The sequence below is a fragment of the Erpetoichthys calabaricus genome, chromosome 4 (genome assembly GCF_900747795.2).
Source record: "Erpetoichthys calabaricus chromosome 4, fErpCal1.3, whole genome shotgun sequence".
Taxonomy (NCBI): Eukaryota; Metazoa; Chordata; class Cladistia; order Polypteriformes; family Polypteridae; genus Erpetoichthys; species Erpetoichthys calabaricus.
The window spans coordinates 119927326-119952816 of NC_041397.2; the positions used below are offsets into that span (position 1 = coordinate 119927326).

General features: G+C 35.0%; 1 protein-coding gene across 1 annotated transcript in view; it reads right to left on the reverse strand.

Annotated features, from left to right (window-relative positions):
* Positions 1-25491, reverse strand: part of LOC114651130 (cilia- and flagella-associated protein 47-like) — a 622279-nt gene that overhangs the window by 231817 nt on the left and 364971 nt on the right. The window contains 3 exon segments of the mRNA XM_051927333.1: positions 7911-8008; positions 13633-13764; positions 16856-16967. Coding sequence (XP_051783293.1) covers positions 7911-8008; positions 13633-13764; positions 16856-16967 — 342 coding nt within the window.

Here is a 25491-nt window from a genome sequence, read left to right on the forward strand (position 1 = left end):
TGGTACTGGTATAATGGTGGGGGGCTATTTTCTTAACATACTTTGTGCCCCTTAGAACCAGTTGAGCATTGTTTAAATGCCACAGCTTACTCAAGCATTGTTACTAACCATGTCCATCCCTTTATGAGCATAGTGTGTCCATCTTCTCAGCAATATAACGCACCATGTCACAAAGCTCAGATCATCTCAAACTGGTTTCTTGAACATGGCAATGAGTTCACTGTACTCAAATGACCTCCACTGTCACCAGATTTTAACCCATTAGAAGACCTGTGGCATGTGGTGGAAGGGGAGATTCACATCATAGATATGTAGCCAACAAATCTGCAGTAACTGCGTGATGCAATCATGTCGATATGGACAAAAATCCCTGAGGAATATTTCCAAAACCTTGTTGAATCTATGTCATGAAGAAGTACAGACGTTCTGAAGGCAAAAGGGTGTCCAACTGTATACTAGCAAGGTGTACCTAATAAAGTGGCCGGTAAATGTATTTTTATCCATGTTAAGGTTTTGACTAGGGAGGAGGTGCAGGACTGATCTGTATGGAGAAGGCTAATCAGGCACATCAACCCCACGTAGAATTGGGAAAAGATGAAGAGGAAGGAGAAGAAAATACATTGTTCATATTATAAATTTAGTGTTTGAAAATATCTTTTCCTCCCCAGTGCTTTTTCTTGGCCCCTTTTCTCTCCGCCACAGCACCTTCTAACAGGTTTCACCATTTTTTGTGACTCCTGTTTCTTTGTTGGTGGCAATGCCACCTGTTGCTGTTCATGTGATCAGGAAGTATGACATCATCTTGCTCTGCCTATATAAGATGGCATGGTGGTAGTTTACATGTCCAAGACTTCAGACTGTGTAGAAAAACTTCATTGTGGCTGCAGCTATTCAAAAGAACATTTAGGGAGTCAGGACTTTTGAGAGCTTCTGGACTGAGAATTGGGTTTGTGTATTGGAATTTGTCATATTTAACAAAAGAACTGCAGCCACTGTAGCACTCTAAGAACATAGTTACAGTATCTACCCTGAACTGTAATACACCATTTTCAAAAGGTCATTTACTGTTCATTTCCTTATATTACCAATCATAAGCTGAAATCACTTCACATTGTTAGCTACTAAAAACAAATATTAACCATTTTAGTGAAATATTCCTTTTTTTACTTATGTAATGAAGTAAAAATGATGATGTGGAAAGTCAGATTTTAAAACTACTTCGATAATCATATAAAAGTCTCATGAAATAGAATATAAAGGTAAATATGAACACTGAATAACGTAAAGCAACTAGTAAAGTATACCTGCATTTCTTTTTTCTACTTTCATCATTCCGTTTCCCAACTTTTTATGATCCTCATCAATACCTTCTAATTTGCTGTCTTCATATACCATGTCACATTCTCATACCTGTATAAATTCATGAAGTAATACAGCTAACATAAAAAATAGCTTTAAAAATTTAAGTGGTATGAAAGGGGAACCATTTCTGTCATGCTGATCTCAATTTTGTCATCAAATCAGTACCACTATGTACGTTCAACATGTCACCAAAACATACATTTTCCATCCTTTTTTCTTCTTCTTCAAAGAACAACTATTACCAAGATTTTGATTAACCACCATAATATTATTATTCAGTCCTTCGCTCACAGAATGATTCTCCTCAGTGTATTTAGGCTTCCTGCTGCCTTACTATCATACAGTATATAGCAATGCACTAACATTTAATCCACATTTTGCCATCCTGGATGCCTTTATTAGTTTCACATAGACATCAATGCAGACACTAACTTTTTATCCACACCTAATTTTGCCAATGACCATCTCTGTGTCTAGTGATATGCTGTCAAATCCATTCCAGGAAGTATTTTTCCAACACACACACAAAAAAGACATTTCAGTTTCACCTGATACATCATTATTTTATGCTAACACATTCTCAGCCAACTTCATTTCCTTCTTCACAGACAGACTGCTTAGCAACACCTACACTTTAATCAATCACCTTTTCTTTGGACTCTGAAATGATCACACTTTTTTTCAATCTTTTCGACTCCTCTTTTCTTTAAAATCAAATATATACATTTGCAAGCAATTTAAGTCAAAGAACATGAGCTGCTCTCAACATTTCTGTCATCTCTCCATTTACTCCTGCTGCTTTACTGTACATCTTTTCATTCTCTTTAATGCATTCACAGCCTTGGTTTTCAAAACTTCAGACATTTCTTACAACCATTTTTTTGCATCCTTTTTTCATACAGCAGTGTCTTTGTGTAGTTCTTCCAGAGGTTCTTGACTACAATATTATTAATTTTTGCATTTTTCAATCAATGAGTACAGATCACATCCATTACTGATTTTATTAATTGTGACATTAGGTTTGGTACTGTATTTGCCTATAAATGACCACTGATTACATTTATTCTTCTTTTCACCTGCTTTGTGTTCCCTAACATATTCCTCTTACAGTCCTCATTCTGGAGTTATTTAAAATGTTTCTGTCTCATGGCTCCTTACACTCTTACAACACTTTGCTTATTTGAAGATTGATTTGCTGCATTCTACCTTTTTGTCACTCCTAAAAGCACCTCCTCTTCTTTTTGATTGTATTCCATACTTACATACCACACAAATGTGGTTAACTTTGTTCCTTTTGTATCGTATCACCCAACTACAGAATAAAATACCCACAACATTCTTTGTACCAAAGTCAAAGCCTCCTTGAAATCAGTCATAACTCTCAGCAGTTTTCATTTAGGTTGCTGCCTAGTATATTAGTCTCCCACGAGGAAGGCCAGATTACAGCAGCTTCTGTCCAAAAATTAATCTTTATCTTAATCACTTCTACTACTCATTTTACAAACTACATCATTCACGCAGTTACTTAATCAAGAAATGTATTACTTAATTCTTCAGGTATAAACACTCCAGTATTGCTATCACTAGTCCCCTGTATTGAAAACTATTTTTTCCTCTGTCAAGCAGCATGTTCAATTCAAAACATTCTCCTCTCTTCACAGTCTTCACTTCGAACAGTCACAGTCTTTACTCTCTCTCCTATATACATCCTCTTACTATATCTTCTTCGTCTCTTTTGCCACTAAACCAGCCTCAACACAGTTTTTCAGATTTTAAACCAAAATATATTTGTTATACTAGTCACAAAAACAAAATAGCACTTTGGCTGGTCTGCAAAAAGGGTGCTTACTAACAGTCTGTTATTACCCACCAATCACCATGAATAGTCTGCCTGCAAAATCTGATAGAGAGCAACTGCTAAGATGTTATTAGCAACAGATCAGAGGATGTCTTTTGAGAAAGAAATTGAAAACATAAAAAAAGTTTTCTAAAGACTATGATATGTTATGAAAACCAGAGAGTTAAACTGTAATCATAGTCAGACAAAGATTGCAGTTGTTTACCAGGGCAGTACTATTCAACCGGGGCCACCATGCTAAGACAGAAAACCGAGGTGAGAGAAAAGAGCTATGAGCCATTAACCAGAGTATCAGGACCAAAATTATGAGCGCATGTGTGTGTGTCATGTGGTGGGCTTGCGCCTTCCTGGGATTTGTTCCTGCCTTGCGCCCTGTGCTGGCTGGGAATGGCTCCAGCAGATCCCCGTGACCCTGTGTTAGGATATAGCGCGTTGGATAATGACTGACAATCATGCAGTAAAGAATCATGGTCTGGGAGAGGTTTCAGCTTTTATATTGTTCTGCATCCAGGGGTTTAAATCAAAAGTATTGTTTAAATATCTGATTAAATACTGTACAAAAGTCCAGCTCACGTTATGTAGATTTCAGCTTTCCTTTCAGTCATTCTCTTACATGTTGTTAGAAACAACACTGTCATTAAAACATGTCACACTGGATACTGTTCAAGTGCAAAGTAGCTCTAATCACTCTCTAAAACAAACTGCTAATAGATAATTTTCTTACATATTTTTCTTCTGCTTGAATGTATTTCACCTTAATATTAATGAATAAAAATAAGAACATTTAATATTAATTAAAAAAGATTTGTGGCATTACTTCCTCATTTACAAAGGGTTATTAGATCCAGCAGCCTGGGCTTGAATCTTAAACCCTAATGTTGTCCATGGTTCCACATGGGTTTTCTTACAGGTCCTCTGGTTTCCCCCCTCCATCCCCAAAGGCAGGCAGTGTGGAATAGTGGTTAAGGCTTTGGCCTTCAAACCCTGAAGTTGTGGGTTCAAACCCTGTTACTGACACTGTGTGCCCATGAACAAGTCACTTCACCTGCCTGTGCTCCAATTGGAAAACCCAAAGAAAGGAAACCAATTGTATCATAAATGTTGTGAGTCACCTTGAATAAAGGCATCAGCCAAATAAGTAAATGCAAAGATGGGCATCATTCCAAATTTGCCCTGTTTAAGAATGAATGGGCAGTGTGATGAACTGGCACCCTGTCCAGGCTTGTTTGCTGACTTGTGCCCAGTGTTGCTGGGATAGGCTTTGACCCCTCACAACGATAGAATTGGAGCGGGTGGATCTGAGAATGTTTTCCTATGTTATGCAAAGTAAGATTTTCCCTATCTAAATTAGAGCTGCCAGTGAGTTAAAAACACCTACAGTGAAAACTGTTTTTCATGTTGTCTTGTAAAATTGCTTTTTTTTTCTAAATTTGCATGTGATACAACTGTTAATTATCTATCTATCTATCTATCTATCTATCTATCTATCTATCTATCTATCTATCTATCTATCTATCTATCTATCTATCTATCTATCTATCTATCTATCTATCTAATTATATCTATTCACTTCAAGTAAGTTTAAAAGAATTGTAGAAAGAGCATGTACATATTATTTAGTTTTAAGATCACTTACTATCCTTCTGAAACAATGACAGAATTAGAAATAGATACAAATAATAACTTCAAAGATAGCTGAACCTTTGTTTTATTAATATATATATATATATATATATATATATATATAATTTAAAAGCAAGGGTTTATTTTAAAATAACATCAACTATATTAAGTATTTCTTAAATAAATATTAAGTAGCTGTCAATACTTTTGCTTAGCTATGCTGTAAATTTTTATAAATACAATCTTTAAAATAATAAATGCTTTATAAAGGGTAATTAAGGTGCAACAGTATTTCAGGAAATATATATTTTTACCAAATATATTACTTATGAATAAAAAAATTTGAAAATAAAGAGAAAAGTAATGTTTTAATCAGAATAAAGACAATTAAGTGTAAATATTTATATTTATTATTTAGGGAAAAATAATAATTATAATACACATTATATAACAATGTAATAACATAAGCCCCTTACTCACAAACACGAAAATGGAAAAGTCCCCCTCAAACACTAAAAAATTATTTTTTGCATTTACTGACTGTTGAAATACTACCAAAGTTCAAAGATTCTTAATTATATTATACACATTTTTGTTCAAGCAAGATAAATACAGCACACAGTACTACTACATTAAAAAACGTTTGACCATCCTGACTGCCAGACACTGACAGGGTGAACAGGAAATACGTTTTACTCCTGATTTAGTATAATACTGCACTTTGACATGACCCACCACACTTTAAATCATATGTATGTTTTTATTTATTTATTGTATAATAAAACATATAATATAATATAACACTGCTATTCGCCGACGACACTGCTATTGTGGGCTGCATCAGGAGTGGGCAGGAGGAGGAGTATAGGGACCTAATCAAGAACTAAATGGTGCGACTCAAACCACCTACACCTGAACACCAGCAAAACCAAGGAGCTGGTGGTGGATTTTAGGAGGCCCAGACCCCTCATGGACCCCGTGATCATCAGAGGTGACTGTGTGCAGAGGGTACAGACCTATAAACACCTGGGAGTGCAGCTGGATGATAAATTAGACTGGACTGCCAATATTGATGCTCTATGTAAGAAAGGACAGAGCCGGTTATACTTCCTTAGAAGGCTGGCGTCCTTCAACATCTGCAATAAGATGCTGCAGATGTTCTATCAGACGGTTGTGGCGAGCGCCCTCTTCTACGCGGTGGTGTGCTGGGGAGGCAGCATTAAGAAGAAGGACGCCTCACGCCTGGACAAACTGGTGAGGAAGGCAGGCTCTATTGTTGGCATGGAGCTGGACAGCTTGACATCTTTGGTAGAGCGACGGGCGCTCAGCAGGCTCCTATCAATTATGGAGAATCCACTGCATCCACTAAACAGGATCATCTCCAGACAGAGGAGCAGCTTCAGCGACAGACTGCTGTCACTGTCCTGCTCCACTAACAAACTATGCGACTCTTCAATTCCACCTAGGGGGGTAAACATTAACATTATACAAAGTTATTGTCTGTTTTTTCCTGCATTGTTATCAATCTTTAATTTAATATTGTTTTTTGTATCAGAATGCTGCTGCTGGAGTATGTGAATTTCCCCTTGGGATTAATAAAGTATCTATCTATCTATCTATCTATCTATCTATCTATCTATCTATCTATCTATCTATCTATCTATCTATCTATCTATCTATCTATCTATCTATCTATCTATCTATCTATATTAACAATAAGAGCAGCTCACTACTCAAAATGGTAAATTTGCACAGCACCCAGGATCAATCCTGCAAGCCTCTTGATTACAAGTCAGCAATTCTTACCGCTGCACCACAGAAGCTGCACCTTTTGTGAAAGTGTTTATTTGATATTTAGACTTCAGCCTTCACACATTATATACAGTAGTTCATGAACACATTTCATCATTTATTACTAAAACATGAAAAACGTTTCTGTCTTAATGATATGTTTACATAGATTGTTGTAGACACAGAACACACATGAAATGTATGTGTTCCAAATAACTATCTATTATTTCCCCTCTAAATCTCCACCACTTCACTCCAAGATAATCAAGGCTTGAGCTGTGGGAACTTCTTACCCATTCTGCGGCGGTGGGGGGGAATGGTATAGCAGGTTGCTTGCTGCTTGTCTTGATCAGCACATTTATAAGACAAAAGACACTGACAGAGAGGTTCGAAGGGATTAAAGGTGGGCTGGATTTTTCATAAGCTTTGGTAATTCTAGTGTTAAATCTTTCATTTACTGGGGTAAAAAAAACAAAAAAATAAACAACAAATTGTAACCACATGAAAATCATTCTGGACTGAAAATTGTATATTTTATTGTCAGGTGATATGTTCATTATGTTTTCAAAATGTAAGGATGCATCCACATTATGCAGAAGAAAGTAAATATCACAACATACCTTGCAAAGAAATAAATGACACCCCAATACATCACAATATAAACAACAAATCAGATGTACAAAGAGGTTGATATTGTAAATAAAATCAATAAGAACTGTACTTCACAAAGCAAGGTTACTACTGACAGGAGTTCAAACTAAATATTGTATATGATTTAGACTTCTTGTGGTAGTGGAGGAATTTTAAAGAGAGCAACACAAATATCTACTGTATTTATTGGTGACATAATTTATTTTAGTTAGTCACATATTTTGTGACACAGTTACATGTCTGTGGGGCATCTTTAAGTAAAAAGAAGCATAGACAGAAAAAGAGTGCTCCCAAAAGGAGTCACATTTAATTAAAAACACTGTGCTGAGATGAGAAAATCGATAAAGAAACAGAGGGGTTTGCTTTGAGCAAGCATATCTAACCAATAATTAAAGTAGTAATGTTAGATCATAAAGGTAGTGCTTAAACTTCATGCGCCTCTTTAAAACAGTTTCAGTGGTCAGGGACATATTGGTGACTGGGAATCTGGGATCTACAAGAGGTAGCTCACAGTGTTGTTCTTTTGACTATTAGCCTGTGTTTCTAATCAGGATGCCTCCAAGGAGGAATAAAATACTACCCTCTGAAATACCCTCTATAAATTAGGAGAAAAGGCACTACTTACATGAATAGGGCACTTCACAGCTATAATCTGAACTGATGGAGGAGGCGCTGCAATTATTTCCAGTGAAAACCAAACTTTATATATATGGGAGACTTCTTCTAAAATAGAAAAAATAATAATGATAAACATGATAACTTTAATAAAAAAGATGCATTTGCTGTATAGTGAATATGAGAAGCCTACACATCCTTATTGAAAGTTCAGCTTTTGTTACTCTAAAAGGTGTAACCAGACATACCAGATCAAACATCCCACCAAATGATGGCTGTACTCATAATATCCTCTTGCAGCTTGACTGAGCTTGAACACGTCTTAAAACAAGAATACAAGTGCTAAATCGAGATGTACTAAGTTTATACAAACAAGCCAATAGACCAATACAAAGTGACTCACAGCATGATCAATTCAAAAAGTGCTTCCTCCTAGTGTTTGTTAAAGGGTTTACACACAAGTCATTGATTTTTTTTAATTTGTAATACATTTTCTTGAAAAATATTCTTTTTTGCCTAAATATTACTGGTTATAATGTGGTGAAAAAGTCTGGCATGTCTTATTTTTACTTCTTATGTCAACAAAAGCAGAAATTTCAATATAGACACAGTATCTACATCAATGCATATCATAATAGTGAAGATCCTAAAGAAAATTAATAGTTGAGTAAACTGTATTTAGACATGGCATATCATGGGAAGGAATTTTAACATCATCTAGTTACTCATGAGCACAGAAGGGGCACAGAAGAGAAACCAGTGGCCATTCATGATGCCAGCTGAGCTTAGCAGATTACAATAGTATTTCTGTTGTTTTCTTTAAATTCATAATTCATTTTTAGAAACAGTTTAATATTTTGTATACACTTTATATATAAACTAAAATAGAAAGCTGATTATTATTGAGTAGTGATTTAATTGAAGAAAGTAAAATAAAACACAAAAGTGTAACATAAACAGTAGAGATATATTCACTATATATTCGATATATTCACTATTATATATATAATTACAAAAAAAGAGTTACAAATACAGAGGGAATAAACCAAATATGCATAAGGTTACTGGCCAGTTTAATGAGAGTGTTACACATGGGCCCAAGTCCTGGGTTTGAAAATCAGACTGAGCACTGCTTGTGTGCACTCTGTCTCTCTCTCATTGTTGTTATGGGTTTTTCTCCATGTACTCCAGTTTTCCCCATGCTCCCAAAGACATACATTTTTAGGTTAAACGGCAACTCTAAATTTGGCCAGTATGACTTGATTCAAATGATCCTGAACTTGACATAAATGGAAAGAAAAATTGACAGATCAATGAATGGATGGATGGATGGAAGGATGGAAGGATGGATGGATGGATGAATGACCTGAAGGACGCATTAAAATAAAATAAACGACAAGCTAAGTCAATATAAAGAATGCACACCTTTTCTTTCACTTCAAAATGCATGCAACACATTCTGCATAATTAACGAAACTAATGAAACAATATTCTTCATATTAAGATGCATATTAGCATTTCTGGCAAGTTTTGAAATACACAACAAACAAAACACATTTTTTTCAAACCTGCTTAATCCAAAAGGTTGGACATTATCCTGCTCACCCTAAACTGAAATGAACAGGACACGAGTCTCTCACATGGTTTACTTATGCCCTCACCTAGTCAAGGGATAATTACAACTCACCAATATACCTGTAGAGAAATATCACGGCAGATAAAGGAAGAACATGCAAACCTCAGAACAACATAGACAACATGGGACATAGGATTCAAAGCCATAATGCTGGATCTGTAAAGACAGAGAACTAACCATTGCATTACCATGCTGCCCTAAAGAAAATACTTCGTAAGGTCACCTTCATACATGACTACTCTTATTAGGTTAGACATTTCAAGTATGCAGAAATTACATTTACAAAACTGAACCTTGAACTACAGGCAAGCATAATGATCCTTAAACTGAAATCTATTTTTACATCTGATTTCTCTTTTTAATTTATAATGTATGTGGTTGAACAAGACTTCCCAATTTATACAATCATGTATTATTCATAGCATGTAAAAAAATCAGTGCAGTTAAGAATTGAGGCTACACTGATTGTTTATTTTTAGTAATTTTATGAGGAAATACAACTGTAGGTTGTGATTTTTCTCATAGTAGCAACAGAATATACAGGTATATGCAATTTTACATTTATTTAAGTGTTGTTTATATGTTTAAATGCTGACATTTTCATGCATATCTTTACCTGACAGATCAATTACAAATGAAATGGCAATGGTCATTTACTTTTTCATGTTAAAGTGTCATATTAAAGGCCATTGTACATGTTAGTAATAAGAAAAGACTTTTTAATTTTTTGTATCAGTTTATTTACCAAAAAGAAACATAAAATCTATTTTGTAGTCCTTTTTGTTACATTTATTAGGACACTGCATCAAAAACATAAAAATAAGATTTGTAATTTATATTGAAAGAATTTATCATAAAATAACTGTAAAGTATGTATGTCTGGAACTATGTTCATACAGTGTCTTGTAAAAGTATTCGGACCCATGACCAATTCCCAAACATCCAGTGGAGAATCTATGACACTTTTTGAAAGCAGTATCTGAATAATCTAAACCACTTGAAGCAAATCTGCTTGAGAAGATGGGCCAAACACTTACCTGAAAAGACTTAAACCCTTTATAGCCATAAAAGGTGGCTCTAATATACAGGATAGTGACTGAATAGTTACATTTTCTTTTTCTATAATAAAGTAATATCACTTTAAAAAACTAACTTTGATTTTTTGTAACTTGAAAAACAAATATTTTCTCATCCACCCATCCTCTTTACCTGGTAAGGGTCACAGTGTAAAAAAGTAATAGTAAGCAAAATTATAGTGTAGATCTACTGACTACTTTTGTAAAGCGCTGTGCATTTTTCCCTATAAATTCTTACTTTTCACTTGATAATCTTTACTGAGACTGATAATTCAGAGAACAGGAAAGTTCACAAAAACAAAATGGGTTTAAAAGTTTTTGCAGTGATAACTAGAAAAATAGTGTAGATCTACTGACTACTTTTGTAAAGCACTGTGCATTTTTCCCTATAAATTCTTACTTTTCACTTGATAATCTTTACTGAGACTGATAATTCAGAGAACAGGAAAGTTCACAAAAACAAAATGGGTTTAAAAGTTTTTGCAGTGATAACTAGAAAAATAGACTGTCTTGATCATGAAAAACCAGAGACCCAATAATGGAGGGCCTCCATAGAGTGAATGTGGTCATTAATGTACACAGAGCTTTAAATGTAAACCTTAACATTCTCAATTCAGGCAATGCATTGCTCAGCATCTTCATTCAAACACAAAACTCTAAAGGCCTGTACTTATCTGAGTTACTTCTTTAGCCTGAGGGCAATGGCATTAAAGCAGCTGTCCAACTGTCTGCTCACAGATATTATGCATACAAGAGTCTCTGTGGCAAGCCTACAATATACAGTGGTGTGAAAAACTATTTGCCCCCTTCCTGATTTCTTATTCTTTTGCATGTTTGTCACACAAAATGTTTCTGATCATCAAACACATTTAACCATTAGTCAAATATAACACAAGTAAACACAAAATGCAGTTTTTAAATGATGGTTTTTATTATTTAGGGAGAAAAAAAATCCAAACCTACATGGCCCTGTGTGAAAAAGTAATTGCCCCCCTTGTTACAAAATAACCTAACTGTGGTGTATCACACCTGAGTTCAATTTCCGTAGCCACCCCCAGGCCTGATTACTGCCACACCTGTTTCAATCAAGAAATCACTTAAATAGGAGCTGCCTGACACAGAGAAGTAGACCAAAAGCACCTCAAAAGCTAGACATCATGCCAAGATCCAAAGAAATTCAGGAACAAAGGAGAACAGAAGTAATTGAGATCTATCAGTCTGGTAAAGGTTATAAAGCCATTTCTAAAGCTTTGGGACTCCAGAAAACCACAGTGAGAGCCATTATCCACAAATGGCAAAAACATGGAACAGTGGTGAACCTTCCCAGGAGTGGCCGGCCGACCAAAATTACCCCAAAAGCGCAGAGACGACTCATCCGAGAGGTCACAAAAGACCCCAGGACAACGTCTAAAGAACTGCAGGCCTCACTTGCCTCAATTAAGGTCAGTGTTCACGACTCCACCATAAGAAAGAGACTGGGCAAAAACGGCCTGCATGGCAGATTTTCCAAGACGCAAACCACTGTTAAGCAAAAAGAACATTAGGGCTCGTCTCAATTTTGCTAAGAAACATCTCAATGATTGCCAAGACTTTTGGGAAAATACCTTGTGGACTGATGAGACAAAAGTTGAACTTTTTGGAAGGCAAATGTCCCGTTACATCTGGCGTTAAAGGAACACAGCATTTCAGAAAAAGAACATCATACCAACAGTAAAATATGGTGGTGGTAGTGTGATGGTCTGGGGTTGTTTTGCTGCTTCAGGACCTGGAAGGCTTGCTGTGATAGATGGAACCATGAATTCTACTGTCTACCAAAAAATCCTGAAGGAGAATGTCCGGCCATCTGTTCGTCAACTCAAGCTGAAGCGATCTTGGGTGCTGCAACAGGACAATGACCCAAAACACACCAGCAAATCCACCTCTGAATGGCTGAAGAAAAACAAAATGAAGACTTTGGAGTGGCCTAGTCAAAGTCCTGACCTGAATCCAATTGAGATGCTATGGCATGACCTTAAAAAGGCGGTTCATGCTAGAAAACCCTCAAATAAAGCTGAATTACAACAATTTTGCAAAGATGAGTGGGCCAAAATTCCTCCAGAGCGCTGTAAAAGACTCATTGCAAGTTATCGCAAACGCTTGATTGCAGTTATTGCTGCTAAGGGTGGCCCAACCAGTTATTAGGTTCAGGGGGCAATTACTTTTTCACACAGGGCCATGTAGGTTTGGATTTTTTTTTTCTCCCTAAATAATAAAAACCACCATTTACAAACTGCATTTTGTGTTTACTTGTGTTATATTTGACTAATGGTTAAATGTGTTTGATGATCAGAAACATTTTGTGTGACAAACATGCAAAAGAATAAGAAATCAGGAAGGGGGCAAATAGTTTTTCACACCACTGTAATAGACTGGCTGCCAGCTCAATACAACAGAAACTACTGCTTCATCATCAAAACTGCGGCTGTTACCTTCTGTTCATAGCTGGCCACAAGGATGACAGCAAGTCATTTTGATGTTCCTTCATTCCACAGTGTAACAAACCACGACAGCCATTATGTTGTCCTCCCAGTGGCCACCTAACACATGGCAGGCAATTTTCTGTTCCCTGGCACATCCGCTTCATCACTTTCACATCTGATTCCTAATGCTGCCAGTCTTTCTATTACACCCAATGCCACTTTTTTTGTCTTCTCTCTACATTCTCTACATTCTAGCATCTTTGGCTAGGATTACCAGACTTTCCTCTCACTCCCTGCTTCTTTCAGTCATCATTGTCCAGCTTGTTTTTTAATGGTGTTCCCAGACCATTTCATTCCTACTTCCATCCTAAATAAAATATTAGTCTATATTGTGTAGTTAAATCATATTAAGACTGCTTATTCTAGATTCTTAGAGTACAAAGGTTTCACTTGTGCATGCTTAATGTATTTATTTTTGTCAAAAGCCATTGTGAACACAGATTCATCAATCACATAAAGATAATTTGGGGAAAATATGATATGTATTCATAAAAAGCTTACTTGAATCATCGAGGGCACTGAATGTTTCTCCTGCCAACCTCTGAATAGCCTGTTTACCATCTGTCTGATTCACAGCTTTGTTGTGAGGGGGCTGCTGGTCCTCTCCATCTTCAGCAACAAATGAAATTACACCTAAAACAAATAGGTACCAGATGTTGTATCAACTGCAGCATTAGGTATGTAAGATGGACTGCCAGCACTATATATTATAGTAAGATCCATTCACTACTAATAAATGTAAGATACACTCCAAATTCTAGGTGTCAGCTATCCAATTAAAATTGATTGCTGAATGGAAAGCCCTTCAGTGTAGTTGAGGAAATGAACCTTTTTTAATGCTTTCTTCTGAAGGGTGATTCTTTCGAAAGCTTCCATGAAATAATTACAATGCGAAGCAAAAGCCTGCAGACAAATAAACCGTTAGAAGGACTTATTGGCATTGGATGACACTTTGTATTTACTTTCCTTCTTAGGTAATTTTTCATGTATAGTTTAGGCTGCAGGCGTAAGGTTTTTGCACCTGCTATGGTAAACAGTCCTTGATGTCCAGAATAATAATATCATATAAGGTAGAGCTGAAAAAAGCAACAATAAACTTCTTCAACCTTCTAATTTTAAAATGGCACAAACATTGTTATATACAACATAATTTTACTTTGCAAAACATGATGCAAAGCTAATAGTTACTTTTTACTGTTTCTTTATACTTGTTTTTCTGTTTAAAGAAAAAATAAGATTTACCATTAAGTGACATTATTATTATTGTCATAAGGCCACTTCACTGTTGCCATCTGCATGAATTGTTTTGTGTATATATCTCATCTGATATTGTATCTGCTCTGTTTGTTATGCAGTGTGTGTCGTTGATTATTATATTATAGTTACTAGTTTGCAGGAGACAATCAAGTAAAAATTTCATTATACTGTGTAGACGCGGCAAGTTATATAAACTTGCATATTTTTACATATGCCCTTACCTGCACAAACACAGACAGAATACAGAATTTCCACATGGATATTTTACATGGGTCCAAGCACTGTGATTTGGCAGTAGTAATGGCCTATTAAGTGATACTTTTAAGCTACAGCGTGTCATTATGCATAAAGGGGTTATCATATTTTTCTTTAGAAATTATCTACCAGAGTAATTGTAGCTTATGCAAAATTTGTCAACAGCTGAGATAACCTCATATATATATATATATATATATATATATATATATATATATATATATATATATATATATATATATATATATATATATATATAAAAATGCAAATTTATGCAAATTTATTTGTGCTCTACACTATTAACTATATGATGTCACAATGGTTAGTCTGGCAGAATGCAGAATGGCCACTGTATGCATGTTTTTCCACTGTCTGCATGGGTTTTTTCCAAAGTTCTGTGGTTTTCCTCCAACATTCTAATGATGTATACTGTAGCTTGGTTATTTGGCGACTCCATGTTAGCTGGTATGAGTGAGTGTGGGTTTTGTAGATAACTGCCCTGCAATGAACTAAGGTGCACGAGGTACACAACTCCAATCTTTGAGGTCTGCTTTAACCAAATTTTTAATCAGAGCCAATTTATTTGCCAATAAAGTAATATGTTTATTTGGGATTTGTTATAATTCAGAACCCTCAGTTAACCATTTCAGTGTTAAACAGCTGCATTAAGGTTTTAATGGTTGCCTGTCTTTTAACCAGTCATCAGTTAACAATCAGGTGCAAATGACAAAGGAACCACCAGCTCTCCAGCTAACCTTTTCCATTTAAACCTGTATATATGTATTGTGACATGTCTTGCCATTGCATGGGCTGTAGGGAGTGGAAGCAGTGTTGCGGTGGAGTCTTGGGGGAACACTTTTTGTAAGGGCTTGGGGCACCTCCCTAGAGAGAGAGAAGAGTGACAGGGAGCAGGTTGAGAAGGGAGAGAACAGTGAAAGACTAGGCAAGAGATAGATAGGACAAAAGCGGGTTATTTTTGTTATTCTGGAGGTGTCCCCATGACCCAGACAGAGGCAGGGCACCGTTTATATCGCGGCATATCCAATAAAAAGCCAGTCGGCATTTGGAAGACTCCCCCGGACAAGTGGCTACTGAGTGTGTTTATTCAACGGGACGTCACAGTATGATAAAGCAGTATGTGTTAATATAACATTTTGAAGTAAATGAGAGAGAAGGGAAGGACCAAGAGGTACAAATCTGTTCCGGATCATAAAATGTATGGATAATGTTATATATATTTTCAAGAAAATGAAAAAATCTACAATGTGATAAAGATTTATCTTGGAAGAATGAAAGGACTAACAAGACATACTGTATATACTCACATGCCAAGTTTCATTATCTGCTAGGTCTGGCTTCTAAATATGAAACTGTTTGGATTGAAAATCTGCACCCACTATGACCCTTCTAGACTAGAGTGAAGTACTAGAACTTGACTAGGGCTGGTATTTCATTTGTATCCAGTACTACTAAGACTAGTATCTGCATCTGTAATCTTGTGGTAGATTAAATGAGTTATTTAACAAATGAATGGTTTACTTAGTAAATGGCAAATACTTCATGAATATTAGCTTTATATGCCTCTTACTTGACTTAACGCTGAGATTCTTAAGATTTATTATATTTTCTTCCACATCCCGATGATATAAATATAACCAGTATGTACATAAATGTGCTCTGAGATGTCCCATCCAGAGTTGATTCCTGCCTTGCACATTTGATGTTATATGCTCCTCACAACACAGTAATACAGTGTTTCCAAAACTAGGTCCAGCAACATCATTGTCCTTTGTGGATTTTGCTCTAACTAGTTTATTAATCATACAGTATACCAGCTGAAAATGATATTGACTTGTTGTTTATACATACAATGTGGCAATCCAGATGTTCTAACAGAGTTGGTGTTACTTTCCTACAAAATTAGGAAGGAGTTTTGTGTCTTATTTATAGAGATTGGTTAGGTTACCTAAGTTTAACTACTAAAATTGTACAATCATCTTTCGCTTTCAGTGTTTAAAAGCAGCCATTTTATGATGAGCACTCGTAAATGGATGTGAGCAAATAGCTTCTTTTTAGAATGCAATTTTATTTACATTGGTGTCTTTTGCATGTGCATCTTTTTTCTATGATTTCAACAAACAGGACAAGGAAATAGTTAAGCTTATAATTTAATTTCATTGCATTTTTTTAAGTCTTATTGTTTTTGATTTACCTGTTTGCTTCCCCCGTCTCCGTGGATCTATACTTATTGTGTAGGAAGTTGATTGTCCTGGTTTTAGCTCCAGAAAGGGAAATCCACTCACAACTGCAAGATCAGAGACAACCTGAAAATACAAAATACTGACTGAAAAGCCAAATTCTAAGTCTGTATTTTTGTCTCGTGTACCACTTTGATATTAAAGTATATGCAACCTGTTAATTAAAGTCAAAATAAACATTTATTTTATATACTGTTATTCATATTTTTATTATAGTATGACAACCAAAACACAAATATGAAAAGCTTTTATGTTGTGGAGAATAATGAAAACTCAGTGCTTTAAAACAAAAAAACGAGTGTGTCTTTACAAGATTAAAACCCAGTAGTAAATTCAAGGCAAATAAAATGGAAGAATCTGTAGTGCCCAAAAGAGTAAACTTCAATGGAAATCCCATACCTGTTACACAGTTTTCAATGAAACATAAAGCGCAAAACAGCTTGTTATTTATTAGATTCAACATGCAGCACATCAGCTTTAAAAATAATAATTGCTATTTTAAGTGTTCCATATCAATAATATTCAGTGCATGAAAAAAATCATAAAATCTATACGTCAGTCAATTTATTTTCTGTAGCTGCTTTGTCAAAAAATAGGTTTCTTGGGCTAGAGTCTACATTCCAGTAACATCAGACACAAGAGAAAAACCAAATGTACAAGAGGTGTCAGTCTATCACTTGGCACATTTACACATCCTACATCCAAGTTTCAAACCAACATAAAACACACATAAAAATATAAATAAGAAAGTTGAGTGGTTATAGCTCACACTTGTACATACTGTACAAAGCTGTGACAGAAACAAATCAAATAAGGTAGAAATGAATCTCAAATACCACACACAGTTTGGGTTGTAAAACATGGATTCTTCATGACAAATTCAAGAACCTTGCTAATCTGTAGGTAATGTGGATCAAATGCAGATATTACAATTAAATATAAACGACGACCATTCAGTTTGTGCCCTGTTTTACAGCTGCTTTTTTCCATTAGGTACAAACTATGTTTTCTCCTATCCAATTCTAAAGATGTCCAATGAGGACCATGTGGCATAATGGTTAAAGATTAGGACTTCAAACTCTGTGGTTGTGGGTTCAAGTCCTGTTACTGTCACTATATTGTCATTACCAAAAACAAAAGAAGTGCAGTTGTATTTCAAATATTGTATGGCATCAACGGAGTTAATAATAATATTATGAAGAATGACAGGGGTGTGTGTATGTACTCCTCTCAACTGGTACCCTGTCCATAGTTAAACCTTTCACCATGCCTAGAAATAAAGCTTAGCACTCCTTTTTTGATGTTTCATGCACCTAATTTTTCAGTTTATGGACTAATTTTTTTGCTACTGGTCATATTGTTTTTTTACTTAACACATTTAATTGTTTTTAAGTTTTACACGCTTATTTGTTGATGTTAGTTTAAGGCACAATTTTTTATTTCATGCACTGATTTATATAACTTTTTTCACTCTTATTTACTTTACTTGCCGATATTTAATTTTTTATATCCTTTTTACGTTTTTGCTTTTTGCCATTTGGGACCACTCTATATTATCCTCGTGGTTCCTCCAAATGGCTTGGAGTAATCACTACTTCTCACTTTATATACTTCTTCAGTGCCATCGGACCTTACTTTTATTCTATATTAATTAGTTTTCCCTTATTTTAATTCTTATTTACTTTGCCTTTTTTCTCTTTCTTCATCATGTAAAGCACTTTGAGCTGCATTATTTGTATGAAAATGTGCTACTGTATATAAATAAATTTTGTTCTTGTTGTAGTTCCACTCCCATCCAAACAACCTTGACCACTGCATGGGATTCTTAAATCATCTCTGATGTCAGTTCACTCCTGGCCAATGCAAAGCTTTTACTCTAACAGGCCAACAATATACAAATTTTTTTCTAAATCAGTGCTGTCAGTCTGCCTGCCACTACAATACCTTATTATTATAACATTAGATAAAATGTGATGAAAACAAGCCGTTCAGCACAACAAAGCTCACCAATACTAACCACCTGAATTCCCTAAAATAACATCAACTCACGATTATGATTCATTGCAATAAATCTGATTCTTGTATATTCAGATATATTGATTTTAAATATGAGTATTTTAAACATAAATAAACATGTAGTAATATAAAAAGAATTTACTTAAGATTGCTGGCATTAGGTGGTGCACTGTATATTTCAATTTAGCAAAATAGTCTGAAAATCTTTGTTTTGAACAGTCAATATAATAATAATTTTGTAGGTAGTTTTAAATAAGAACGAAACCCTATGCACCTTAATCAAAATAAATGAGGTATTTTGACTCTTTCCTTGAGACCCTTATCAGACAAATGGTGTTCAATTCAAACAAAATACAGGGGAACCAGAAAGATCTAGAATCAAAGAGTGAGTTACATTTACACACAAGAAATACTGGATGTGTATGGAGCTCTGTGTGCTGTAAACTTAACTGGACAAATATAAAGCAAACGATAGTCAATAAGAAATTTTAGAATGACTAGGAAAGCAAAAAGACAATAACAGAAGGATTGCACAACACACTCCACAAGTGCAGCCTTCTACATCCTTACATAAATTTATTCCTCAGTTATTCAGATTAAACAATGAAAACAGAACATCTGTGGTATTATTTTCATACTTTCATGATGTCATGGTTACCATTATCTCACTCCATCCATCTACAATGTATGTGCCCCCTCATGCCAATTTTAAACTGTTTATCCAATTAAGCTCTGTAGGCAATCGGAAGTACATATTATTGAACCATTCTGGATAGAACTTCAAAACAATTCACCTTACTGTTCAAATAAACAGTCTGAAGAACACTTTTTATATGTCAGTTGCCTCAGAAGCCTTCTCTGATATATTTTTTCTCAGAATGAGGAAGTAATTGCTGCAGCATTGAAAGTATTCTCTAACTGAATAGAAGAAAATGCAAATACACACACAGTAGTAGCTTCTCACTACTTGAATTGTTTTTTTGATATATCCACAGGAATATATAGTGTACTTGCTAAAAGGTAAAAAATTGTGCCTCTATCCAATTATCCATATATTAACTCTATTAGATGCTTAAATGATTTCAGGGTCACAGAAAACCAGAGCCTATCCTGACAGTATTCTATTGGTATTATTTTGAGAATAAACTATTCATTGACAGAGCACCATGGTGGCACAGTTGTCAGCACTGTTGTCTAACACACAGCATCCTAGATAAGATTATTCACATCTGCAGTCTGTGCAGTTTCCATTTTTTCTGTGTCCCATTAGGTTTTCCACTCACATCATATAAGATTTTTTTATTAGGTTAATTAGAATTTTCAAAATTGGCCAGTGGGGACTGTGAAGGAGTGGGCCCCTCAATTGACTGGTGTCATGTCCAGGGATGACTCCTGCCTTGCACCTCATGCTGCTGGGATATGCTTAGGCCCCCCACATTGCTAAACTGGATTGAATATGTTTGAGAATGTCAGATTATGCTATTCAATTATAATGTCATATCAAATTAAATGTAAAGTAGAATATTATATTATACTGTACTGTTAACTTCATTTACATTAAAAAAAACAAAGTTAATGAACATCATAGCAATTATGATAGCAATCAATATAAATCAAATCAGCAATTAAACAGGCTGATCTCTTATCCATTAAAAACAAATTAACTGAGGGTATTGTTGTTGCAGATTTGCATCTGTGAGTATTTCTAACTGCTAAAAGATAGCAATATCATGACGGTAAGGGGAAACTTGTAAAAATGCTTGAGATCTATGTAATTTGATACTTAATAAACTTTTGAATTATAAGTTTAAGTACAGTTTTATATCCACAGTGTAAAAGAATAACAAGAAAGTGTCAACTTCACAACCAATAATAAAAATAATAAGAATAATCCAAAAAATTTTCTTTGCAGTAGAAAAAACAACAAATAATTTCTGCATATGAAATAGTTGTTTTGATTTTAAACAGACCTAATGAGGACATGACTATCAGCCTTTGATTAGGAGGTACACTCCACCAACTTATGCCCCTGTACAGAAAAGAACGGGTCAATATAGTGAAAGTTACATGTCCAACCAACAAGTAACATGTCATCACTCACTGGTGTGATGATAAACAAGAATAAATTAAAATACAGATAAAATACCAAATTTATTAACTGACAATACTAATTCATTAATTAAGTTTTGTTTTTTTACAATCTGAATAAAAAGATCAATTAATAACACAAAACAAAATGTTCAGGACACAATTAAGTGACTAGAGGTGTATCTCTGTAACTGTACTTAAAATTCATGATTAGGGAAAAAAGCTTGAAAATTCTGATTGTGAATTATAAAATGATGATTAAATTTATGACTATGATAAGTGAGTGTGTTAGGAAAATCAATCTCTTCCACCAATGCCTACTTCCTTATCTGCTGGATACTTACTCCAGTATGAAAAATTCCTCCATAATAAGGTAAAAAAGGAATCTAATTTAAAGTAACGTGATAATAATACTGTAGTTGATATTTTTTAATTATTTATAAGTAGCCTTTTATAAAAAATATAAGAATCAGGAATATTAAACTCATACCTGAATTATGCTGAAAGCAACAATAACATGAAATTAGTGTCTGGTTTTACTATGCCTATGGCTAATGTACTGTATTATTATTCTGTCTTATGCTTACTAATGCAAGGGTACTGCTTAATGCTGGACAAGAACTTTCAAATTTGAATGATAAAATGTATACTGATATATAGTAAAATATGTAATTTATTAGTAATATACTGACAGAATGTACTTATATAAATTTCAGCCATGCCAGAGGGATGATCCTGGTGACAACTGGATAAAAATGTCATACTGCTATATATTAGCTTCCAGTACCCATGACTGCTACAGTAATACCCTTACTGCAAGAGAACAGTCCTTGTTTCCCTTAAGGTAAAAATCAGAAGCAGCACGAAACAAGTGTTTATTACCATTAAACATAGCATGCTGACCAAAGTAATGAAGAATTATACTGCAACACAACTAGCAAAGCAACAAATTAGTCTTAGACATAACAACAAAAGCTAAAAGAATAAAAGGTAAAATAACATTTTAAAGGAGGAGGCCTGGAGTGCATCTATTACACAATGAAAACAGTAATGTCAGTATCAGTCCATCAAAACTTGCAGTGTTCACTGAAATGAATTCAGCTATTGTTCTCATAACTGCTTTTAGTCACTGGAGATTACATGAGTCTTTAATAAAATGTATTATAAGAATACAGTGATGTTTTTTATTACCAGCAATGAAGACGCTAAGATTTTCAGAATACTAACATTGTAGCAAACAGAAAACGACCAAAGCCTTAACTTATTCCAGGAAGTGTCTTGTTTTAAGTAAACCGATACTATTGCCATTAATGTTAAACTTAACTAGCATAATAATAAAGACTCCAAAGCCAATTAAAAGCAATTAGACTTTCTTAAAGTCTTTGATTATCAAATCTTTTCTGATCCATAAATAGTTTGGATAAAATTATTTAAAAGGAAAGAATCTACAATATAAGAAGGACATAATATGACAGAATGAGAGATATATAATTAAAATAATTTGTAAAGATTTCAGTTAAGAATTCGGGTTGGAACAAAAACCTGCTGCCACTGCAATGGCACAGAGGGTTTACATTGTTACTTTATTAATTCAGCTTCCTGTATCTGAATCCTGCACATGGTTATTCTCTGTGACTAATTTTCATGTTGTCCTTGTGCTTGCATGAGTGTTTCTCTCACAATCCTAAAGATATGGTGTCAATGTGTATGGGTGTTTGCATGTGTGACCTGCACTGGATTGGCACCTTGTCTTGGGTTGTTTCCCACATTGTGCACAGTACTGCCAGGATACATAAATTATGGCCCCTAGCAACTCTGAATTAGAGTAAAGATATTTGAGAATGTATGTTTTCAAATGTCTACATTCACAATGGTGCTGGTGTATGTGTTTTTTAGACAATGAGAAATGTATTTTTCTTCTAATTTTCTAATACTTTTTAAAGAATACTGCTGGATACATACAGGCAAAGAGTTTAGTTGTCAAAAGATAATTCCTGTGCTTCCATTTAAATTAAACTCTGGTTAAAACTAGTTAATATCTTAGCTCCCAAGAAATTTGGGTCAGATTTCTCTTAGCATGTAGCTAAACACCAAAGTCAAAGTCTGAACACTAATAGCTTCCTCGATAGTACATTAAGATTACGTGCTATCCTTCCTCAGGCACCTACTGTAGCTCTCTAGTTATCTATGATGTGTACCTGTCATAGTGTAGCCATATTTTCCTTCAAAAAGACGCAAAAGGCAGCCAAAATAGGGAAGAAACAAATAATTGTCTTAGAAGACTGTAGATTGTTAGGAAGATAAAGCACCAAAATGACGATTTATTTACAACATCCTCATTAATTTAAAAATAAGAAAACACTCTCCCAGAGCTATAGAAATTCAGATCAAGGATTTTTTTTATTTTGATTTGATATACTTTATTAATCCCCAATGGGGAAATTGTCTTTTACAATGATCTTTTCGGAGTCAGAGGGCAGGTCAGCAACCCTGGAGCAATTTTAAGGTTAAGGGTCTTGCTCAAGGGCCAAACAGAGTAGAATAGCTTGTAGAATCAAGCAAATAGTTATCGACCTAACAAAAGAAACTACATTAAATGGGTAGTTAAGGGAGGTTATTCCACCCATTTCTTACTTCAAAATCCTTGAAGGCTAAGCCAACTTGATTAAAGAAAGTTAGTACCTGGTAGTTTCTCTCACAGGTGAAATCAAAACCTAAATACATTTAAGGTTAGTTTAAAGTAGAGTGTTAGAGTAGTGTATCATTTGGAATTGTACTGATACATTTTTGGCACTGTTTTATCTTGGTAGAGTAATATATTGCTCTACTTTCCCCTATTGTATTATTAATAAGTAGCCTTTGTCAGAATGCCTAATCTACCCGACTTACCAGTGTTTATAAGGTATTATAGTATATAACTTATCCCCACCTTCCCTTCTATATCTATAGGCAATTAGGTGTAGTAAAAGACAAGCAGGAGTTAAGTTACACATAAAACAATGTATTACTGTATTGGTAATATTTATAAATAATAACAATATGCAAAGTACATTTGAATATTGGCAACCATACACCCTTATTAAATGGTGATGTGTAGTTTCAGGCGGCACACAGACTTGTAGTTATTTAAAATGTCTCTAGTTAAGGCATCATTGGTGCTCAGCTTTCTTCAGAACAGGCTGCATGCCTGTTCAATATGGCTGCCGAGCTGTGCTCTTCATTGTGTTGTTCTTGTCAGTTCATGGTGTGATGGTCTTCATCAGTTGTTAGTAAGAGAGATATGCTTCTTCATCATCAGAGGTTAGTAAGAGAGATAGTGTGAAGTTAAGCAAGTACATTTATAGATGTTCTGTCCAACCCCTAGAGCCAATAGGGCATCATAGTACTTAAAGGCCTCTGAGACAAGCCAATTCCAAACAGCCATACTTCAGACCAATGGGGAAATAGAACATCTTAACACCTGCCCCCAAACCATATGTTAAGGTAACTTGGCCTCCTTGTGGGGGTTGAAAGACTTTAGCAGAGAAATACTCGCCAAACTGGTTTAAGGCACACCCCCCCCCCCCCCCCTCTCTGTCGTAAAATTCAAAGAGGCCCATTCCTAAGGGGGAAGGGGGTAAACATAAATGCTTCTCAATAATGTAACATTAAATTACATTGCTTTGCCTAAATTACAAATAAAGACATACAAAATATTTATCAAGTTATATGCAAAATCTTACATCACAACAGGCACAAATGGAGGAGAAATGTTTTCTTAGGAAAGTAACTTTCCAGTTGTTCGTTAAAGTGCATGCGTATACGTCCACACATCTGGATGGTTTTAAAGTCTTCAGCCGATCAAAGCATGCATGTTTTGGGGGTGTAGTAACATCCTAGAGTATTCTAAGGGAAGCCCATATAAACATAGGGAGATCGTGCAAACTCCACACAAGATTTATGCCGAGATTCAAACCCAGATAACCCAGATGTTTCAGTCAGGTTTCCATGCTAAACAAATGAATTAGTGTTTGTTAATGAAACAGCACATGTGAAAGTCACAAATGATCTCCTTTGTGCTTCTGATGCTGGACTTCTTAATATTTTTATTCTTCTTGATCTAAGCGTAGCTTTCAACACAATTTCCCACCTTCTCCTATTAGAGTGCTGCTTATTTGTGTTCCAGTCTTATCCAAGTAACAGATTTCTGTTCATTTATTTAAAAAATTACATGTTATATTCTTTCCTTATTGCTCAGGGTGTTCATATTAGGTGCTTTGTTTTTCATTGTGTATCTTTTTCCTCCGTTCCATTATTCATTCATTATGTATCACTGTGATGACAGCTTTCATTGTTTTGCAGATGATAATCAACTATATACAGTATCTTTGTTAAACCTTCTGAAGCACTTCCTCCATCATTTTTGGTTTGTTGTCCACATGATATTAAAACTTGGATGGCACATTCAACAGCAAGAAACCTGAAATTCTTCTTATAGGCTTCTTAT